Source organism: Lissotriton vulgaris, chromosome 2_1, assembly GCF_964263255.1.
Source record: "Lissotriton vulgaris chromosome 2_1, aLisVul1.2, whole genome shotgun sequence".
Lineage (NCBI taxonomy): Eukaryota > Metazoa > Chordata > Amphibia > Caudata > Salamandridae > Lissotriton > Lissotriton vulgaris.
Genome location: NC_141687.1, coordinates 2,033,178,740 through 2,033,202,208, shown reverse-complemented (window position 1 = coordinate 2,033,202,208; position 23,469 = coordinate 2,033,178,740). Strand labels below are relative to the sequence as shown.

The following is a 23,469-nucleotide window of genomic DNA, read 5'->3' as shown; positions in this document are numbered from 1 at the left end:
TTTGAGGAACTCGAGATATAACTCGAGTTTGGTACAAATACAGCTCCTTCACAAAGCATAAACGTACATCTTTGTGTGTTGCCAATATATATACATTAAAAAAAAGAAATTGCTCAAACAAACTCGCTGAAGGACAAACACGATTAAGCTATGTTTTAGGGTCTGCTTCCTTAAGTAATACAAGATTGCGTTTGAGTGACTGCTTCTTTCTCGGTTTTCAAGAAGCCTCATCTGAGAAAATTTGAAGTGGAACATAGGATCTCACTGATTTGAAACATCGTCATCGCACTGATGAAGCCTCAAAGTGTACACCCATTCCCTGGGTTTGCCAATACAAAGCCGACACTGCACTGGGTGGACTTAACGTGCAAATGAGCAACAAAAAACGTGGATGCACAAAGTTCCAGCAGCAAACTGAAAGAGAATGGCAAAGCTAATGGAATACAGCTACAAATGCCTTCCTCCATGACGCCATCACTGCAGGCGAGGACATTTCTGTAAACGTGGCTTCAAAGAGCTGGGGGTGCGCCTGCTATCAGAGGTTGGACCCCCCCCCCCTTTAAAATAAATTACAGCTTTTGGAAAACAGCAAATCAGAGTGTCAGAGGAGCACAAATATTTAAAATAATGTTTTTAATATTACAGATCTTTTTTTAATTTAAGTAATGGACGCCTTTCTACAAACCTGGAAAATAATTAAACAGTTGAGTAAATTGTAACTTAATTGTGTTAGATTAAAACAAATTATCATGCATATTAATAATGCCTGTTGCATGAGAGTGATGGCGCTCAAAGTGTTTTAGGTATACACAAAATGTCAGCACAATTAATTTTAAATATACATCATTGCAATGATTTCATAACGGATGTAAAACTTGAATTTGGATGGTTACTTAATGTGCAAAGTAAACAGCCCTGATTTTTTTGTCATGACGATGCGGAGTAAGTAGAAGTATAGCTCTGGCTGAGATCCTTCACTTTCAGAACAGGACCTTTGTTCACTGGATGGTGCTCGAGTTGTTTAGAAGCACCATCCATTATCCAATCCAAGAACCCTATAAGAGCAATCTAAGGCACATTTTTTATTTCCATAGCCTTAGCACCAACGTCGTAAAATTTCAAATATATTTGAAACTATGGGAGATTGATGCATTTCCTAGTAACCTAATCAAGAAACCGCACACTGAATCGAAGGATTATTGCTGTAATATGCATGCACTTTTTGTACCAGAAGAACAATCTGATTCTGCATGGGAGGACGAGTTTCACAATGCAGTGATCTAAGTTGTGCTGATTAATTCCGCAGATGGAGCTGGGGAATTTATTGGTAATTACCCGTAACACGAGTAAGGCGGAATTACTACATCCCTCCAATTCCACCAGTGGAATAAAAAATTCCACCCAACCCTAGTTTTGACTTTTTTGGTGCTTCTAACTCAAGCCTGTCTGGCCTGTGCCATAGCTACCAGGTTTATTTAAAGACTTCAGTGGTTCACCCTGCCTATGAGAATCCTTCTGCAAGTCCAGAATGGTAGCTGAAGAGTGGGTCTGAGCACCCTATTTTTATACCTGGTGTCTTCTTTGATGTAAGATATACATTTTCTAGAGGTTTCTCTGGCTGCAGGGAAAATGCAGTTGTGACAAGACCTTTGTGTGAAAGAAGAGCACAGACTATTCAGTTGCAAGTGAGGCTGTGCCAAGCTCCCTCCTCATCCTGCCAGCAGATGGCCCATTCAGACACATCTGATCTATTGTGTGACTGTGTGAGATGAATATACAAAGTCTAATTGCCAGCTACACCCAGCAATTGTGCCCTAAAACAGGCTGTAGGCACCAAAGGGTAGGTTGATGCCAACCTTCTAATAGTGAAAAAAGGTAGTCCATGCACTCCTTATTAAAGAAACTTTAGTCCCTGATTTTAGATCTATTTTTCGATCAGTGTGCCGTGTCTGAATGAGTATACCTAAAACACTCTAAATGTAAATGAAAGTAGGGGCTAGGTGGCTGAATAGCCTACTAGACTCAGGCACGCACCACTCTTATGGATTTACTTCTTTGCTCAAGTTTAAACATACTATTTATAATCAAGTTGTCCAGATGCTTTAATTTATTTGAACATGATTATATTGAAACACTTCTTTTGTTCAAGTTACTATTTTACATAAATCAAAAAATCTCTAATGTTCATCACAAATAAAAACATGCTTTTGTAAACAATTATCTGTACAAGTTTTCTTTAAATCACATAGATGCTGATATCCCAATGCATTTCGGGACTCTTCAATGTCCCTTTGTCAGGGGAAACACTGAAATTCAAACAATCAATAAACATAATAATAAACAATGATTGTTTTTGCTAATGGGAATTCAAATACGTTTAGCAATACAAATACAAGTACATGATGTCAAGCCACTGTTCCTTAGAAATAAGTCAAAAAAGTTGTTATCAACCTAAGAAGTGAAAAGCAGAAACCATTACCACAGTGAAGACGAGACACAGTTCAAAAATAAAATGCACTTACTCTGTGAACAAACAACAACTTTCTAATGAAAGCCACTCTGCAGTTCAAGTCTTCAAGGATTCTAATAAAAAATTGCAACAACGTGTCTAATTACTTCCAGTGCAACCTCTATGCCACTGTCAGTAATGTGAATATTGGCACACAACTTACAAGATACAATATGAAGGTTTTTTAACTGTGTCTCGTCTATTTAAAATAAGATTTCACCATAAAATTTCCAAGTCTCAAGATCAAACATCACTGCATCGACGAATCATACCAAAGGAGGTTCTGCTGTTACAGCAGCATAATCCATCTATAATGTATATTGACAGCCAACAGTCAGTCCAGTATAAAACAAATTTTCTTTTGCTTAACCAGTTTTGGTGTGAATTTAGTTAGCCTTGTTGCCAAGACCTTCTACAATGTATTGTGTTTCTTTTAATAATCAACACGTAACGCTGTATGGCAGTTTGAAATGCAGTTCAAAGGATCTTTCCTCTGAGGAAAGAGTATCAGATTTTCCATCTTAAAAGGCTGTGAATAGACTAACTGTGATTATATCACCATATAGACCACTTTGAAATCTGGAATAAATATTTGTTTATGCATTTTATATACTTCCTTTAGAATATCATCCTTGCCCGATGCCTTTGCAGCAATTTTATAACAATTAGATTAATTTCTTCCTCCAACATTTGTTGTAAAAGCCCTAGTTGGCAGTTACTGCAAGTTATCCCAATATCAATCCATCTTCCCTCACAAAAAGTAATTATCTTTAATGGAATTCACAGGCAATGTTCTTAACTGGTTCTTCTCCTACCTTTCCAACCAACACAAGTTTGTACACTCTCCAGGTCCCTAAAGATCAATATCACCTATAGTGTCAGCCAGAGATCCATACTGTCCTCTGTTGTCATCAATTGCTACTTGAAGCTGCTTGGTGCTATACTCACAGATAACAGTATCAAAATGCTGATGTTTCACAACTCTACTTGAGTGTCACCTCTGCTCCAGACATCCAATGCCTCAAACACTGCCTGCACATCATCCAGATCTGTATGTCTAGTAACTGGCAGAAGCTCAAACCAACAAAAAAAGAATTCCCATTATTTGCCAAGAGCAGTAAACAAGAAACAGTATAACCTTTGTTCAAGGACATGAACCTTGAAGCTTAGAACCTCAACTTTCACAGAATGCCAAGTCACTTGGATTCACCCTGGAAACCAACCATACCACATTATCCTCAAAGACAGCCTGATACCAGCTCCCTCTTCTAAAGAAAATTAAACTGTTTCTTCCGGAAAGGAACTTCAGAACTGCCCTTCAAGCCATCATACTTTTGCACCTATATTGTGGTAAGACCCTTCTCCATGGCTTCAACGACTCCACACTGGCACCCCTTAAAGGTATTGTACACATCACAACATGCCTCATCTAGAGCATGAAGAAATATGATCACATCAATCCAATCCGGCTGGAAATTCATTGGCTCCCCTTGCTGGCCTGCACTACCTTCAAACCCATCTGAATGAATTTTTCAATATCAGTACAACCAGAACGCCCATTTGTCTTGCAGACAAGCTTACAATTTCTGGCGGTAATTGGCACACCCACAGTTAGACCACCATCAGACTGTATAGAAGTGTGAAAAAAAAACAACAAGGCAGCAGGCCTTTCACATCTATTTATATAGGAGGAACAACACCCCCCATATTCATTGTGACTTCCCCAGCCTTGCTTCACCTTAGGAAAGAGTTGAAGAGATACCACTTTGCAGAACACTACATCACAATGCATTAACCATCCACAAAAAACCCATCTACTATCACTTTTTGACTTAGTGCTTGTGTTTGACTCTGTAAAGCGTACCACTGTCTTTTGGCTACGTTTGTGCTATTGAAGTACCACAAAAATACATATCTCAGATTTAGGCGGATCTAACTCTTCCATATATTATTTTATTATTTCAAAAATCTCTCAGATTCTCCGTTACTAGATCTCATAGGCCCGTAATCCTTGTATTATTTCTTCTAAATTCGATTTTCTAATCAGAAATGTTACCACTTTATTATTTTCCTCAATGGAGGTTTGATATACGTCTGAGAGGTAACAATTGCTTACCTATATCTAGTTTCGTTCCTCTCTTCTCCAATATGCCTGATCCATGTTAAGTGTTCAGTTGTGCGGTTATGAACAATATCATGGCGAGCCTTTTCCAGTTCGTTTTTTGCTATACCTGTTCTTCTCTCTCTCTAATCTTTTTATGCTAATACTTTTAGAAGTTATCACCACTTTAAATATGCATTAAAGTGATCCCAAAGCATAATTAACAAAGCCAATCCTATGTCAGTCTAAAGGAAATGCGTGCAACACTCTGTTCTACATGTCTTATGAGATTTCTCCTCCTGTAATATTTCAATCAGGGGCAAACGTTTGTATTTGTCATTAAAATATGTGAAGCCAGGCTCATTCAAGTGGAGTTTCTCCTAATGTCCAATGGTCCATAGTGCTCCTGGACAATAGATATTACTTTCCAATTTTAGTGTTGCAAGCTAAAGCACTATTTTTAGTGTCTGGTTACCTACCTATCTCTTTAAAAGGCCCAGTAAATCGCATTAAAAATTGGTGATGTGCAGTCAGATAATTCCATTACCATTTTTTTAAAGACCCTAGTGCTAGCTGTTATAATTTTATAATTACAGTCTACAGCTACCTTCTCTTCACCTATTAAGATGTCTAAAATCAACCACCTTTCTTCTCTTCTCTTTTTTATAACCAATTGTTTTCCATTCCTTAATAAAATTGCCACCTCAGAGGGACGGGTGTCATTCTTACCAGTAAGATATTTTGGTATCTGTGTCTGTGGTAAGATGACTAAACTGCACAACATTAATTATACCCGACTGTTGAAAATAATAAAGCACAAATTCAGGAAATCGTGAAAAATATTCTCCTTGTTGGAGAGAATTACCTTTGTTAAAATTTTAACATGGTACATGTTAGAAATTGAGGTATCTGGTTAGTAGAGTATACACTCTGTCCAAGCAGTAGCCACAATCCTAGTCTGGGTAAGTAAGATGCACAAACTAAATGAACCTATGCTCAACCTCTGGAAGCTTGGCACAGAGCAGTCAAGGTCAACGTAAGAGGCAATGTCTAAAGCATTTGTGCAACACTCAAATTATAGTATCTCAGTGATAACATCACAAACACCGGGGCAAATATAAAGTTCAGGCAGACTAAGGTTGAGGGCAGGCTGGCTACAGGACCCACACAGGGCCCACTGAAAAAGAACTTTTTTTATGGCGCAAGCGTCACCGGAGCCTCAATGCGTCGGTTCCGATTTATGCAGTCGGATCGATGCGTCGAAGTCGAGCCTCACAGTTAATGTTGAAGGATTGGCACTGCGTCGAAGTCAATCCTCGCAGCGTCGTCTCCAGGTCGACGCTGTATCGTCAGTCAGGATCCGTGTCGTCGTAGAATTGACACTCCATCAGCAGGCACTGTGTCGGATCCAAACGAGCAGTTGCAGTGACTCTCACTAACAGGCAAGAACCAGCAGGCCAACTCAGCAGAGCAGGTAGCATAGTGGCCATCCCTCCTACAGCACAGCAATCGGCAGGCCAACATGGTAATGCAGTTAGCAAAGTGGTAGTCCCTCCAGCAGCACAGTGGCTCTTCTTTTCTAATTCTAATTTTGTGGTGTCAGGGGTCCAGTACTTATCTTCAGTTGGGCCTGTGAAGTGGGGGAAGTCTCCAAAGAGCCCTTCGAAGATCACAAGTACCATGCCTTTCCTGCCCTGGCTCCAGACTCACTACAGGGGGGTATGCAGAGATTTCTGTGGGAACAGAAACAGCCCTATTCAAGGGCGAGTGTCAGCTCCTCCTTACCAGGCTACCTCACGAAGATCAGCCTTGTGATGGGCCATCTAATGGAAATGTCACACCCCAGATCCCTTTGCATGACTGACTAGAGGGAATGCACAGAGCCCAGCTGTCACCTAAAGCAGATGTGTATTCAGAAACAAGCAGAGGCACAGAACGGGTAAAGCAATAAAATGCAAACTTTCTAAAAGTGGTATTTTCAGACTTGCAGTTTAAAATCCGAATTCACCATATGTTATGCTTTTGAACTGTGAGTCCAGAGACACCAAACTCTAAATCTCTATCTTTTTACAATTGGAAATTACATCTAAAAGATGTTTTCAGGCAATCCCAAAGTTAACCTATGGGAGAGATAGACCTAGCAGTAGTCAAAAATGAATTTAGCAATTTTTCACTACCAGGACATGTAAAACTCCAAAGTACATGCCCTACATTTAAAACACACTGCATCCTGCCCATAGGGCTGCCTAGGGACTACCTTAGGGGATACATATATGTAAAAAAAAGGCAAGGTTTGGGCCTGGTAAATAGGTTAACTTGCCAGGTTGAAATGGCAGTTTAAAACTGCACACACAGAATCTGGGGTGGCAGGCCCTAGACATGTATAACAGGCTACTGAAGTGGGTGGCACAAGCTGTGTTGCAGGCCCACTAGTGGCATTTAATTTACAGGCTCTGGGCTCATATAATGCACTTTACTAAGTACTTATAAGTAAATTAAATATGCCTGTTATGGATAAGTCATTGTTACCATGCTTTAGGGAGCGAGCATATGCACTTTACAATGATTAGCAGTGGTAAAGTGCCCAGAGTCCTCAAGCCAACAAAAATGAGGTTAAAAAAATGGAGGAGGAAGGGGAAAAGTTTGGGGGTGACTCAGAGGAAAGGGCCAGGTCCGACAATACTGATAAAGGGTCAAACTAAACAGTATCATACATTTTATGGGACATCCATGTTATCCAGAATCTCAAGACAAAAACTTTGTGAATCGTTAGGATGGGCCCATGGGAATTTCAATGGTCTTTTTTGGCAAGTTCAACACAATTAACAGAGAAAATTGGTACATAGCAAATAAATGGCCCCTTGAGTTTGTCAACTCCCACCCTTCCAAACTTGGTGGCTATCCTCCATCCAATCTGTTGAATTTTAATAATGCAATTTTGGCAAGTACAACTAAAGTGGGGCTGCAAAGACTATTTGATGCTCTTGCCAAATAGTCCTCAAAAAATTGAATGGAAATAAATCTAACTAATGCCAAGGTGATGGTGAACAATAAAAAGATGACAAAAACTCCACAAAAGGTATCTCAAAGTAACTCAAATTGGAAATGTACATGAATTTCAAATATCTCAGGGAGATCACAGACTCCAGAAGCTCCATCATATTAATAAATCGCAACTAAGAACAAGAGTGTTCTCCCTATTGGTAGCATTTAAAACACAATATAACACACTCCAAGAGCCCTCATTAATCACCATCATAAAAGTACTTATTTCCACAAAATCTCCACCATCCCTGACCCAAGGCAGCGAAGCATTGCAAGGGAGTGATCCATCAGTACTGGACACAATTATTTCCAAAACGTATAGCTATCTCCCCACAACCAATAAATGTATTACCAGCACAGATCGAGCTAGAGTTTGGTGTAACCAAGTAACCAATAGCAAGACAGGCTGCCTTTGTAAAAATCAGCCATAAATTAAAACCGACCACCAAAGATATCACTTAAGCAGGTCTTGTGAACAGAGATAAAAAATAAATCAAAAATGCCCCCACAAATAGATATCTGAAACTTCTCTGTACAACCTTAAACTAAAAGCCCTTTGGGACTTACCATGCACATACACTACTTTTTAAAAAGCACTATGTATTCAGATGATATTTTTTTCCATGATGGAGAATAAACTGATACTATCCAAGCGATCCCATGCAAGGATGCTGATTTAAATTTAAAGATCTAAAAAATACAATCATACCTGGTTATTCCATCTTTATGAAAACAGAACCTGTGGTTGGAAACCTTCCTTAACTTGATCACATTCCAAAATGGTTAAAGAACCCCAACAGCATAACATGCAGACTCCGTGGGTCAGTAGACGCAGATCTATCCATCTTGTTTCTATATGCCAATCAATAATGAGGAATCTGAGAGAACTATTGCATTATGCTTACAACCAATGAAACAAAACAGCATGCTTCGACACAGCTAACGCAATTCTCAACTTGTGATTCACAAATGTTTTGGTCAGAACAGAGACCATGATAAATAACCTCATGAAATATTTGGCAACAAAATGCCATAAAAAAATTGGTTGGACTAAATTTGTCTTCAATTTTCACATTTTAGCATAAAAACGTTACGTTACTTTGTATAAAAGGCCTAACTGAGATTTTCCTTTAAATTACACAGTATATTTATAATGCAATGATTTTAATTAATTATGCCAAATAACAAAACCTTCTAAAACCGCGTTAACAACTTTGTAGATAGTAGAGGTCATGTTTTTAAGAACTTGCCACACTGAAGTTATTTTCAAGGCAAAAAAAGAGGGTTTAGAAAAGCACATTCAATACTTTTTTGTGTAGGTTTGCACAAGGGCTATGTTATAAGCATATACAGATTATTACCTATACCAGGCAATTATAAAATTAGATCAAAATGGGCAGAGGAACTCTGTTAATGCAGAAGGAAAGGTGACAGAAGATATATTTAGATTCTCATCAGAAACTACTGAGCTCAGATTTAATCCAAATACATTATTTCTCAGTTTATAGAATGCATTACACTCCAGAACGGTTAAGAATTTCTCCGAAGTGTAGTAATCTTTGCTCAAGATGCCACATATCATTCAGGTCTTGGAAACATCGGGTTTGGGATCATTCTGGGGAGAAGTTATAAATTGCTTAAGAAATTCAGGAAATTTCGAAGCTGAAAATGAACAAGATCTGGCCGTGATAGTAAGATGTCACGATTGGGCATGCTAAAATGTATTTTCCTGCCTCTTTAAATGCATGCTCTTTGATGCCTCTGGAATGGAAAGATGAAATCCACTGTAATGTGCATGAGTGGATCCGATATAAGACAAAATGATGGTTTTATGAGACCTATTACAAATGAGGCAGCATCGGTCTGACTTTTAATAAGATTTAAGGTTCGATTCATAAAATCTGAAAGGAGATAATAATGAAAAACAGGGAAATTGGCAAATTCGTAAATGGTAATAGGAGTAACAAGTTAATTTACAACACATAAATGTTAGTTCATCCCATTTTTTTGAAGTTCCTAAGTTACTAATTGGCGAAAAAGAACTATGGGCCAGATGTAGGTGCCTAATACCAGTCGGTAACGGCCGAAATTACCAATTTTCGTCCGTTAGCGACCGGTATTAGGCTTTTCAGATGTAGGGGCCTATGTGCACCCATACACTATTCAGGGGCGCAACAGGGTGTCAAAGCGACACCCTGCCACCCTTCAATGTGTTCCTCCTTTTACCGAATCGGTATTTACCGATTCAGTAATTCACATTCATTCCTATGGGCCTCGGTAAATACCAATTCGGTATTCACAGAATGTTACCGATTCGGTAATACTTACCGAATGAATACCTACATCCCATTTACCGATTCTAAAATACCGAATTGGTAAAATTCGGTATTTTAGAATCGGTAATTCTGGATTACCTACATTTGGCCCTATATTCTCTACTGCATTGTATTATATTGAGTTTCTTAAGATTTCAATAAAAAGAGAAAGAGCCTTAAGTATTGCTGATCATCGTCCTCCACTGATCTATGAGGACCATACACAATGAAAAATATTGTATTCCAAAAATGCTGAATTCGAATTAAGAAAATGTTTGCTAAAATAATCGACAGAGCAACAAAACTGCTGAGTGAAATCCTTTAACTGAGATATTACCTACACGAGTTCAAGATAATTGTATTGTAAAACAAGGCAAGTAGTCCAAACACTTTGATTGGTGACAAACATGAATAAACATTGATCTGTGACAAACTGTGCTTGCTTCATAAACTGAAAAACAACCTACAGAAAACGACTAAGAGGCTATTACACAAATCTGAGAAAACAGGTTTTAGTATACCTATCACAGACATTCTTTTCCTGAAGTTGTTAAAATCTAAAATTGCTAATAGTTGGTATGTAACAGGTCGGCCCATTTCTTCCACAGTGATCGTCTCAGGAGTCCTGTACTTGAAAACAAACCCAAAATTCCTGGCAGCAGTAACTAGGGCTCCTTCATCAGGTGACTGAACTTGATAAACCAATTCTCCTGAAAAAAAAACAAAATAATGATGTGTTAATGACTCTTCTGTATTAATGTGACGCTGCCTTGGCTCCAAAGTTTACAGTTAGGAAGTAAAAAAATAGCTTGCAGGATCTCACATGCTACTCTTTCCTTTTGGTATTACTTTAAAAGCATTATAATATATTAGCTATGAACAGACAGGCCCACATTCACTAAAGTTTGTGTGAGGCAATATAATGTAGCACATGCGAGCATTTACAAAGGTAAGTACAGAAACACTGTTTTGCGTTTCATTGTAAAAGAGTCCATGCACGACTTCAGTAGATTTGAAACGTTACAAAACCTGGATGGGAAACTGGTGAAAGAAACTTGGTCCTCTAAATAAGAATTCCCGCTCTGATTAACGTTGTTATCAATGTGAAACACAAATCATGCACCTTGAAAAGACAAGTAAACTAAAAAAATAATTTCAATAGACTTCACTTAGACTGAAAAACCTGTAATGGAGAACAACAAATCCTGTACATAGTATCTCTTGAGAATACGATGAGGGTCATGGCCACTCTGGCCGTCTCACAAAAACCTAATTTTTACATTTAAGGGCAGGTTTTACAATAAAGCTGAATCGGTGCTACACCTACATTCTTTGAGGCGCATTGTTCACCAAGGACCTAAGGGAAGATTTTGAATATGTCAGTTTTTAAAGCGATATAACATTAAAGGAAGAATGTTCTAAAACTGAGGTCTAGTTGCAAGAAAAAAACACTGACAGCTCTATGTTATGTGGGGAAAAGGAATCCCAGTGGAGGAAAAATAGTACTGTAGTTTGCCCATCAGATAGGCTGGAACTGGTTATATTTTAATATTTCTATTTGCACTGGCAGATGGTGAAAAGCAGTCACAGATCTCTGCCTACTGATTAGTTAACTGGTTGCAATTTGATTATCAGGAGCTGAAAAATTAGTTTATCTGGGAGGCCCTGATAAAGTTGATCTTCGCCAAAGACTTGCTGAAAAATGTAGACATAGTTCTTTGTAGATAAAAAGGTGGAGTCAAGAGTGGAGACTAACATGGAAAACTAGCACTATTAATACTTCATATATGTGAGAAACTGAGCCAGCTCAACACTGATAGATGAAGCATAAAGACATTTTTGAGCAAAGCCCTCCTAAGATTTTGGTCTTACCAGACTGGTTTCTCTTTTTGACCATTTGTGTTCAATATAGATGCAGGTCATTCAGGACTTAATTTTACGTAGACCTAACAGACAGGATAAGTGAGTCGTCAGGAGACGGAATGCAGAGGGTAAGGGATGGGAAATATTGGCATCTTTGTGATATTATGGCTTGCAGTGCCTCGCTCCTAGGAGGCAACACACTGGCAGTACACGTTGTTCAGATGTGCAGCACACTTTAGCTAGTGTGCTTCACATCCCAACAACGTGTGACTATAACACTCAGCACAAGGAGATAGAGCAGGAGATTATACTAATGTGGGACTATTAATTCAAACAAGCAGAGTTTGCATGAGACAGATATTTCTGATGGCTTAGATAAAACTAGAGACCTTGGCAGGTGGTTGTGCAGGGGTTGCTAGTTCCAGGGAAAGTAGGATAAAAGTTGCATAGGCCCAAAAGACCATAATGAAGATGTTACATCACCTACAGGCGGCAACCTGGCTCTTTTTGCCTCACTTGTATTCAACCACTTTGTAAGGAGCATTGGCAGACTGTGTACCAGACCAATGCTGCATTCCTATAACCAGCTTCAGGGCCTGATTGTGAGTTTATCAAGGCAGATGTGGCAACCACTGGGGTGACTGTGGAAATACCTACAGTACACTGGCAGAGGAAGGTCTATCATAGCCAGAGGCACCTGTCATTGCTGTCTAGGGATATTCCCCTCCAAGATCAAGTACCATAATTTAGTTGCCATCTTAGGAACCATTATCACCATTCTCTTTAAGCGCGGAGGAATTTCAGCAACCACTGTAGGTGCTGGAAATGATCAACAAACTATGCTATGGCCAGTTACCATGTCTTATCGCATTTGAAACACCTAGATTAGAAGTGAAATGGAGAATGGGACCAATACAGAGAAAGTGACTGAGGACGGTGAAAAGAAGGGAGACAAGAAAGACGGCTCAAAGAGCAAAGAACTGAAAATTAAGAAACTCCATTAGAAGGGGGTGACGGAACCTCTAGGGGCCCATATAATGCTGTCAACAAAAGAACCCATCTGGAAAGGGGAATATGTGGAAATTCTGAAATTCATGCATAGGGAAGTGAGGTCCAAAGAGAAGGAATACAAATCGGCCAAGCGGCTGAGGGTCCCGTTTGTGAGAAGTTGGCCTGGTATATAATGCTCACTAATTCTTAGTGATCACTTTGTACCATGCCAAGCAACCCTTACGATGATGGTTGTAATTCAACCTTGTAGACCAGTTATCCTAGTGGTAACGTGGACAAAGCAGTCTTAGGTTAAACTCTGAAAGGCATGTGAAGCCAGCTTTAATACCATACACAACCCCCTTGAATACCAAATGAGAGGGACACCACACAGATATATATTGAAAATATATATTGATTTATTAACTATAAAATCCCCTGGACTCTTTATGAGCACAGAAGCACAAGCGTTAAATCACAAGACAGTTTAAAATACACAAAAGTTGCACAATATGGATGAGCCCTGGGGGCCACCTAAACCATATACTAAGAAAGTGGTATAAGAGATACCAATAGGAAAGGGAACAGGCCTAGGGCCTTGGGAATCGCTGGAGCTATTCGAGACTAGCAGTGACTAACTCGGGAAAGGGCCGTGGGACTCGGGTGCAGTGTTCAAAGTGCACGCACTTTCCAATGTAAAGTCTATGGTGCATAAAAAGTACAAAGTTAAAGAGTTAGGAACCTTCCGAGTGACCTAGAACGCTGAAACTTAAGACACAGGCCCTTGAGATGTGTACCAGTGTAGGAACACTGGCGGAGCTGAGTTACCTCACCCACAGGAAGCGGGTGCACAGGGTCGAAGTAGTGTCGGGTTTCGTAACGCTGGTCGATGGTGCTTGGAGCTGAAGATGCTGCAGGCGGCTCGATGTGAAGAGTTCCGGTGGATCCAAGGGTGGATCTGAAGTGGTGAAGACCTGAAAGCAGAGGGGACAATGTTCAAAGTTACTAGCCAGTGACTACCGTGGAACCAGATTGGAACCAGGCGATGTCGGGTGCAAACAGGCGTTGTTGGGTAGCTTCTCTCTGCAGCCACGTGGACACCGGGGGTCGAGGACGTCCAGGAGTCAGTCACGAGCTGTCCCACGCAGGCTTCTCGCTGTTGGCGGTGTCGGCGACCTGATCGGAGCAAACAGGCCTTGGCTAATGCAAGCCACGCAGGAATCGAAAGATGCTTAACACTCGGACCAGCAAGGTCAGAGCGAGTGCTCCTTTTCACAGGAGCTTGGGTAGGTCTAGAGCAACCAGACCTGCTGTGTAAATCGTCGGTTTCGTCGCCAAGATGGCCGCTGACCACGTGGCTAGTGGCCGGGATGGCGCGTCGAGTGGCACAATGCAAAAGGGCCCCACGCAGATCGTGGAGATGCTGGAGGGCTGATCTTCAGTGCAAGGGCTGCTCGGTGGTGGGGGTTCTCAGTCCCCAAAGCACAACGTCGAGGATGCCTCAGAAGCTGCGCAGTCAGCTTTTTGAGTGTCTTCCAAGAGGTCCGGTCCCACGTCACTCGGTGCCTCCACGGGTCCCTTCTTTGCAGGGACTGTGGATCGGGCTCTGAGAGGTCTGGGAGTCTGGTTCTTGTCAGGCTCTGGGCTCGGGCTCCGGCGGGAGGTGGCAGCAAAGCAGACGTCAAGTTGCTGGTTGGTGCCTGTGTTCACAGGGTGGCCACTCCTAGGCCACAAGGGAGATTCTCTTCAGTCTTCTGAGCAGCAGAATGTCGAAGTCCAGTCTTCTTCTTTGTTTAAAGTTGATTCAGGATGATCTGCCGTGCAATGGCACTGCTCCCACTCTTATTCCCAATCTGAGGGGTGGATCACCTACTAGGTCCCTCCTCTGGGAGGAACCAGGAAGGGGGCGGGTACACCCCCTTTCCTTTGTCCAGTTCCGCGCCAAGCCTGGGTCTGGAAAGTCCCAGGGCCGGTTTGGACTGGCCTATGCACGGGGACACCTTGTGTGCCCCGGGCATGTCTGATTCTATTCAGCCCTGTCCTACCCAATACACAAAACCCTGTCTGGGGTGGTGCTCGCACCTCCCAAGGCAGGAAACCCTTTGTCCAGGCCACCATCTGCCGAGTTTCGGTCAGCAGCAGGAGGTCAGACTCGTGTCTGTGGTGGCAGCATCCATTTTGTGATGCTGAGGCTCTGGTTAACTTTAACCGGGATTAAGGCTACACACATGTCGTGTCCCTCTAGAAGGGTGGAATGTTATCCCCGTCGACAGAACTGTTGAGGGGATAGTATTCCAATTCGTATGACACCTTACTCGACATGTTTTGATAAAGCCAAACCAAAGATAGCATTTAACCGCGAGGATTATAATGCACTTAAGAGTATATGGTATGGCAATATCCCGGAACAGCTTAGGGAGTGGTTCCCGGCAGCTTCAGACAGGCTCAGCTCATGCTAGAGCACCATCTCACATATTTCCAAGCACTCTGCCTGCAGGATTGATGAGGCCTTCCATAGGAGTGGCTGATAGGAACATATGTGTCCAGTTTAGGGTTAGGCACAGGCATACTGTACCTAAGCAAGAGGTGATTACACCAACTTACCCCAGCTGAGTGATCAGCCAGTTGTGTCAAATATGGAGGCCAGGCCAGGGGCGGCACAATACATGCTGCAGCCCCTGGTAGGCCTTGGAAACACCTATGCCCTGGGTACCTAGGGTACACTACTACAGGGGCTAATAAGGTGAACCAGTTCCAATTCGTAATGCACCTAAAGTGCATTGGCAGTAATTTAGAGAGAGAACAGCAGGCTGTGGGTCTGATTAGCAGGCCCACAGCCACATTAAGTCATAAACCAGTGAAGCAAAAAGCAAAAATTTGGGGTGACCATAGGATAGCAGACCCTACTCTCCTACATGACCCCCCCCCCCCAAACACAGGGACATTAGACTAACCTTGACCAGTTGTGTCTTCATGTTCTAAGTGGAAGTACCTGGAGAGACCATCTGCGTTGCCATGGTCAGTCCCTGGGCGGTGCTCCACTGTAAAGTCCATCCCCTGTAGGGAAATGGACCACCTGAGTAGTTTGGTGTGTTCACCCTTCATCTGATTAAGCCATAAGAGGGGCTTATGGTCGGTCTGAATCTTGAAGTGAGTGCCAAATAAGTATGGTCTCAACTTCTTCAGGGCCCACACCACAGCAAAGGCCTCCCTCTCTATAGCTGACCAACGTTTCTCTCTGGGGGTCAGCCTTCTGCTAATAAAAGCAATGGGCTGGTCCTGGCCATCTACATTAAGCTGTGAAAGCACTGCTCCCACTCCCAACTCAGAAGCATCTGTTTGGACAATGAACTCTCTTGAGTAGTCAGGACTCTTCAGGATAGGTACAGAGCACATGGCCTTCTTCAGGTCATCAAATGCCTTTTGACAGACTTCTGTCCACTGAACCTTTTTGGGCATCTTCTTAGATGTCAGATCATTAAGAGGAGTCACAATGGACCCATAGTTCTTAACAAACTTCCTGTAGTACCCAGTCAGGCCCAAGAAAGCTCTGACCTGAGTCTGGGTAGTTGGAGGGGACCAGTCCTTTATGGTCTGGATCTTACTCTCCAGTGGTTGACCTTGGCCTCCACCTACAAGGTGGCCCAGGTATACAACCTTGCTCTGCCCTATCTGGCACTTTGTTGCCTTGATAGTGAGGCCTGCCTTCTGCAGAGCCTCAAGCACTTCCTTCAGGTGGCCCAGGTGATCCTCCCAGGTGGAGCTAAAGACAGAAATATCATCCAGATAAGCTGCGCAAAAGTCACCCAACCAAGTAAGGACTTGATTCACCAACCTTTGGAAGGTGGCAGGTGCATTTTTCAAACCAAAGGGCATCACCACAAATTGATAATGCCCACTAGGGGTAGAAAATGCTGTCTTGGCTTTAGACTCCTCAGCTAACCTGATTTGCCAGTAGCCAGCTGTCAAGTCAAATGTGCTCAAATATTTGGCAGAAGCCAACTTGTCAATGAGCTCATCTTCCCTTGGAATAGGGTGTGCATATGTCCTGGTGACAGCATTGAGTCCTCTGTAATCCACACAGAACCTCATCTCTCTCTTGCCATCTTTGGTGTGAGGATTGGGGACCAGAACCACTGGGCTAGTCCAGGGGCTCTCTGAAGGCTCAATAACACCTAATTCCAGCATCTTTTGCACCTCAGTCTTTATACAGTCCCTGACGTGGTCAGGTTGCCTGTAAATTTTGCTCTTTACAGGAAGACTGTCACCAGTGTCCACCACATGTGTACACCAGTTAGTCTGACTGGGTGTCAATGAGAACATATGCCTGTATGCCTGTAGAACTTGTCTGCAGTCATGTTGCTGATGTTCAGTGAGGCTGCCACCTAAGGCCACACCATCAACTGAGCCATCCTCAGGGTTCTGAGTGAGCAGGTCTGGGAGAGGGTCACTCTCTTCCTCCTGTCCCTCATCTGTAGCCATGAGCAAGCCCATGTCTTCCCTGCTGACATATGCCTTCAATCTGTTTACATGGAGCACCCTGTGGGGGCTCCTGGGAGTTCCTAGGTCCACCAAGTAGGTAACCTCTCCCTTCTTCTCCAGAATTGTATGGGGTCCAGACCATTTGTCTTGGAGTGCTGCTGGGGCCACTGGTTCCAACACCCATACCTTCTGTCCAGGCTGAAACTCAACAAGGACAGCCTTTTGGTCATGCCAAGCTTTCTGTAATTCTTGGCTAGCCTCAAGGTTTTTGGGTGCCTTTTCCATGTACTCTGCCATCCTGGAGCGGAGACCAAGTACATAGTCCAATATGTCTTGCTTAGGCTTTTTGAGAGGTAACTCCCATCCTTCCTTCACCAGACACAGGGGTCCTCTTACAGGATGCCCAAACAACAATTCAAAGGGGCTGAAGCCAACCCACTTTTGAGGGACCTCTCTGTAAGCAAACAAAAGGCAGGGCAGTAGGATGTCCCATCTTCGCCTGAGCTTTTCAGGTAATCCTTTAATCATGCCCTTTAGGGTCTTGTTAAATCTCTTAACAAGCCCATTACATTGTGGATGATAAGGAGTGGTGAACTTGTAGTTGACACCACATTCCTTCCACATAGCTGTCAAATATTCTGACATGAAGTTGACACCTCTATCAGATATTACCTCCTTAGGAAACCCCACTCTGGAGAAAACTCCAAGTAAGGCCCTGGCCACAACAGGAGCTGTTGTGGTCCTAAGTGGAATTGCCTCTGGGTACCTGGTGGCATGATCCACTACCACCAGTATGAATCTGTGCCCAGATGCTGTAGGGGGATCCATTGGACCTACAATATCAATCCCCACTCTTTCAAAGGGAACCCCCACCACAGGTAGTGGTATTAGGGGGGCCTTTGTTGTTCCACCTGCTTTACCACTGGCTTGGCAGGTTTCACAGGAGCGACAAAATTCCTTGGTGTCTTCAGACATGTGAGGCCAGTGAAAGTGAGGGACAAGCCTGTCCCAGGTCTTATTCTGGCCTAAGTGTCCTGCTAAAGGAATATCATGGGCTAAGGTGAGAAGGAAACCCCTAAATTGCAGAGGTATAACCAACCTCCTGGTTGCACCAGGCTTGGGGTCTCTACCCTCTGTGTAAAGGAGTCCTGCATCCCAATACACTTTATGGGCACCTTGAGCATTCCCAGCAGCCTCAGCAGCAGCCTGCTGTCTGAGGGGTTCAAGAGAAGGACAGGTTAACTGAGCCTGCCCCAAGTCTGCCCTAGAAGGTCCCCCAGTCCCCAGAAACTCAACCTGATCAGGTTCAAGTTCTTCAGAGACAGCTCCTTCAGGGGTCTCAAGACCAGCTTCCTGTGAAGACTGATCCTCACTTGCAGGCAGTTGGGAAGGCACAGCCTTAACCCTCCTGTTCTTCTTCTTGGAAGGTGCTTGGTCCATTGTTCCAGGATCCAAGACCTGAGGTTCAGAGAGGCACTTTTTGGCCTGTGACCTGGTCACAGCAAGGACATGTGATGATATCCCTAACATCTCTGCATGAGTCCTGTACTCAACTTCTGACCATAGAGAGTTCTCCAGGTCATTGCCCAACAAACATTCTACTGGGAGATCAGCACTAACCACAACTCTTTTTAGGCCAGTTACCCCTGCCCAGGAAAAGTTAACAAGTGCCACACTATGTGTAGTAGTGGCATTGCTGGCATTGTTCACCAGGTAATTATCACCTGGCATGTACTGTCCAGGGTCCACAAAGTTAGGTGTCACCATGGTGACACTGGCACATGTGTCCCTGTAAGCTTGAGCCACTTTGTTATTAATCAAAGGCGTCTGTCTGTATTTGCCCAGGTTACTGGGGCTTATGTCAGGGGTCAAATCTATGTCCCCTTCACAAATCAGAACAGCCTGAGTAAGGGTTCTGACTAGGTCAGAATCTCCTTCAGTTCCCAAGGTGATACCCACTACCCCCTTGGTTTGTGGTCCAGCACTGCTAGCTGTACTAGTGGGTGTAGTTGCCTTAGGGGCTGCAGTGCTGGGGGCTCCACCCTTTTTACACTCACTTGTCCAGTGAGAGGTGTTTTTACAAGTTTTACACCAGGGTTTCTTCTGACCTTCTTTCTTCTTCTTCTTGGAAGTTTGGGACCCACCCTTTGTATCATTTTGGGGCCCTGCTGAAGACTTCTGGTCTTTAGCTTTCTGCTCCCCACCCTTCTGGTCTGTTTTCTTCTGGTCACCACCCTGGTTCTGGTTCTGGTTCTTTTGCTTAACTCTGGTTCTTACCCATTTATCTGCCCTCTTTCCCAATTCTTGGGGAGAGGTCAAATCTGAGTCAACCAAATGTTGATGCAACTGCTGGTTCTGACAATTATTTAAAATTTGTTTTCTCATCAGCAAATTATACAATACTTCATAGTCTGTAACCTTGCTTCCCAGCAACCATCCCTCCAGAGCCTTAGTGGCACACTCAACAAATTCAGACCAGTCCTGAGTCTGTGCCTTCTGGGTATCTCTGAACATTAACCTGTACTGTTCAGTGGTTAAGCCTAACCCATCAATCAGAGCACTCTTCAGGACCAGGTAGTTTCTAGAATCCCCATCACTAACTGTGAGGAGTCTATCTCGGCCTCTACCTTCAAAGGAGAGCCACAAGATTGCTGCCCACTGCTCCTGAGGGATCTTCTGTACTCTGCAGGCTCTCTCCATTGCAGTAATCCATTTATGGATGTCATCCCTAGCTTTGTAGGGGGGCACAATCTTACTCAGGTTTCTGTTATCAAAAGACCTGTCTTTATCCTTGTGGATATTGCTGCCACCAGTGGATTCTATTACCCCACTCTCTCTAGGCTGTCTTGGTCTAGCAAGTCTCTCTTGGACCAGGGCAACCTCTAATTCTCGCTTCTGGATCCTAAGCTCAGCCTCTCTCATTTTGGCCTCATGTTCCCTTCTCTGAGGGCTAGTCATCTCCCTTCTGGAGTGACCATGAGAGCCTCTAGAAGCATGGGAGTTGTCAGAATCACCTGAGTGAGTCCTTCTCCTCCTAGGCTTCTGGTTAAGTCCACCTGGGGGTCTGAATGGGTTGTTACCAGATTCATTCCCAAGTAGGCTTAAGTTAGCCTGGTTCAGTCTACTGACCAGCACCTGACTATTTCTGTCATCATCTGACTCACTGCTTCCCCCCTCTTCCTCTTCTTCCTCTTCCTCTTCCTCCTCATCTATCTGAGGAGCTCCAGTGATGGGGGCTTCCTCATCTACCAGGATGATAGGACCAGGGGTGTCTACAGTGTCATCCTCTGAAGGATGGCCTCCTTCAGCATCCCCTGTGGGGTTTGCCTTAGAGGGCTTTAGAGTCTCAGACTGGTCTAAGAGCTCTCTTAGGTGGTCTGTAGTAGGGGAAGGCCCTGTCTTCAGACCCCTTAAGACACAAAGCTGTCTTAATTCCTTAAAGGAAAAAATAGCAAATTTGGATGGTGTCCCTTGGAGGGTCACTCTCAACAGGGATGTTCCCAGTGGAACCCTCTGCTCCAGACATTGCTCTAGTGTGGGTGGATGTGTTGCAATCTACCTACACTGGTGTTTACCTACTAAACCTATCTAGTAGTTGTAGCTAGGGTGTGCTACTCCCTTTGCTCTACAACAACTAAGTTCAGTGGAACTTAAGTATACTAGTCTTGTTTTATATGTACCTAGCAGGTACCTGTATGATCTTTCAAATGATAATCTCAAAGATTGTAATGGTAAAACAACAGCAAGCTCAGATCCCAATCCGCTGCTCACCAATGTGAGAAGTTGGCCTGGTATATAATGCTCACTAATTCTTAGTGATCACTTTGTACCATGCCAAGCAACCCTTATGATGATGGTTGTAATTCAACCTTGTAGACCAGTTATCCTAGTGGTAACGTGGACAAAGCAGTCTTAGGCTAAACTCTGAAAGGCATGTGAAGCCAGCTGTAATACCATACACAACCCCCTTGAATACCAAATGAGAGGGACACCACAAAGATATATATTGAAAATATATATTGATTTATTAACTATAAAATCCCCTGGACTCTTTATGAGCACAGAAGCACAAGCGTTAAATCACAAGACAGTTTAAAATACACAAAAGTTGCACAATATGGATGAACCCTGGGGGCCACCTAAACCATATACTAAGAAAGTGGTATAAGAGATACCAATAGGAAAGGGAACAGGCCTAGGGCCTTGGGAATCGCTGGAGCTATTCGAGACTAGCAGTGACTAAGTCGGGAAAGGCCCGCGGGACTCGGGTGCAGTGTTCAAAGTGCACGCACTTTCCAATGTAAAGTCTATGGTGCGTAAAAAGTACAAAGTTAAAGAGTTAGGAACCTTCCGAGTGACCTAGAACGCTGAAACTTAAGACACAGGCCCTTGAGATGTGTAACAGTGTAGGAACACTGGCGGAGCTGAGTTACCTCACCCACAGGAAGCGGGTGCACAGGGTCGAAGTAGTGTCGGGTTTCGTAACGCTGGTCGATGGTGCTTGGAGCTGAAGATGCTGCAGGCGGCTCGATGTGAAGAGTTCCGGTGGATCCAAGGGTGGATCTGAAGTGGTGAAGACCTGAAAGCAGAGGGGACAATGTTCAAAGTCACTAGCCAGTGACTACCGTGGAACCAGGCGATTGGTGCAAACAGGCGTTGTCGGGTAGCTTCTCTCTGCAGCCACGTGGACACCGGGGGTCGAGGACGTCCGGGAGTCAGTCACAAGCTGCCCCACGCAGGCTTCTCGCTGTTGGCGGTGTCGGCGACCTGATCGGAGCAAACAGGCCTTGGCTAATGCAAGCCACGCAGGAATCGAAAGATGCTTAACACTCGGACCAGTAAGGTCAGAGCGAGTGCTCCTTTTCACAGGAGCTTGGGTAGGTCTGGAGCAACCAGACCTGCTGTGTAAATCGTCGGTTTTCTTCGCCAAGATGGCCGCTGACCCCGTGGCTAGTGGCCGGGATGGCGCATCGAGTGGCACAATGCAAAAGGGCCCCACGCAAATCGTGGAGATGCTGGAGGGCTGATCTTCGGTGCAAGGGCTGCTCGGTGGTGGGGGTTCTCAGTCCCCAAAGCACAACGTCGAGGATGCCTCAGAAGCTGCGCAGTCAGCTTTTCGAGTGTCTTCGAAGAGGTCCGGTCCACGTCACTCGGTGCCTCCACGGGTCCCTTCTTTGCAGGGACTGTGGATCGGGCTCTGAGAGGTCTGGGAGTCTGGTTCTTGTCGGGCTCTGGGCTCGGGCTTCGGCAGGAGGCGGCGGCAAAGCAGACGTCGAGTTGCTGGTTGGTGCCTGTGTTCACAGGGTGGCCACTCCTAGGCCACAAGGGAGATTCTCTTCAGTCTTCTGAGCAGCAGAATGTCGAAGACCAGTCTTCTTCTTTGTTTAAAGTTGATTCAGGATGATCTGCCGTGCAATGGCACTGCTCCCACTCTTATTCCCAATCTGAGGGGTGGATCACCTACTAGGTCCCTCCTCTGGGAGGAACCAGGAAGGGGGGCGGGTACACCCCCTTTCCTTTGTCCAGTTATGCGCCAAGCCTGGGTCTGGAAAGTCCCAGGGCCGGTTTGGACTGGCCTATGCACGGGGACACCTTGTGTGCCCCGGGCATGTCTGATTCTATTCAGCCCTGTCCTACCCAATACACAAAACCCTGTCTGGGGTGGTGCTCGCACCTCCCAAGGCAGGAAACCCTTTGTCCAGGCCACCATCTGCCGAGTTTCGGTCAGCAGCAGGAGGTCAGACTCGTGTCTGTGGTGGCAGCATCCATTTTGTGATGCTGAGGCTCTGGTTAACTTTAACCGGGGTTAAGGCTACACACATGTCGTGTCCCTCTAGAAGGGTGGAATGCTATCCCCGTCGACAGAACTGTCGAGGGGATAGTATTCCAATTCGTATGACACCTTACTCGACATGTTTTGATAAAGCCAAACCAAAGATAGCATTTAACCGCGAGGATTATAATGCACTTAAGAGTATATGGTATGGCAATATCCCGGAACAGCTTAGGGAGTGGTTCCCGGCAGCTGCAGACAGGCTCAGCTCATGCTAGAGCACCATCTCACATATTTCCAAGCACTCTGCCTCCAGGATTGATGAGGCCTTCCATAGGAGTGGCTGATAGGAACATATGTGTCCAGTTTAGGGTTAGGCACAGGCATACTG

At 44.0% G+C, this 23,469-nt stretch overlaps 1 protein-coding gene across 1 annotated transcript in view; it reads right to left on the bottom strand.

The window, feature by feature from the left end:
- ATP8B4 (ATPase phospholipid transporting 8B4 (putative)) overlaps positions 1–23,469 on the bottom strand; it is a 3,619,152-nt gene that overhangs the window by 1,577,271 nt on the left and 2,018,412 nt on the right. Inside the window, exon 15 of the mRNA XM_086958264.1 lies at positions 10,492–10,680. Within this exon, the coding sequence (XP_086814390.1) occupies positions 10,492–10,680 (189 nt within the window). The remainder of the gene's footprint in view (positions 1–10,491; positions 10,681–23,469) is intronic.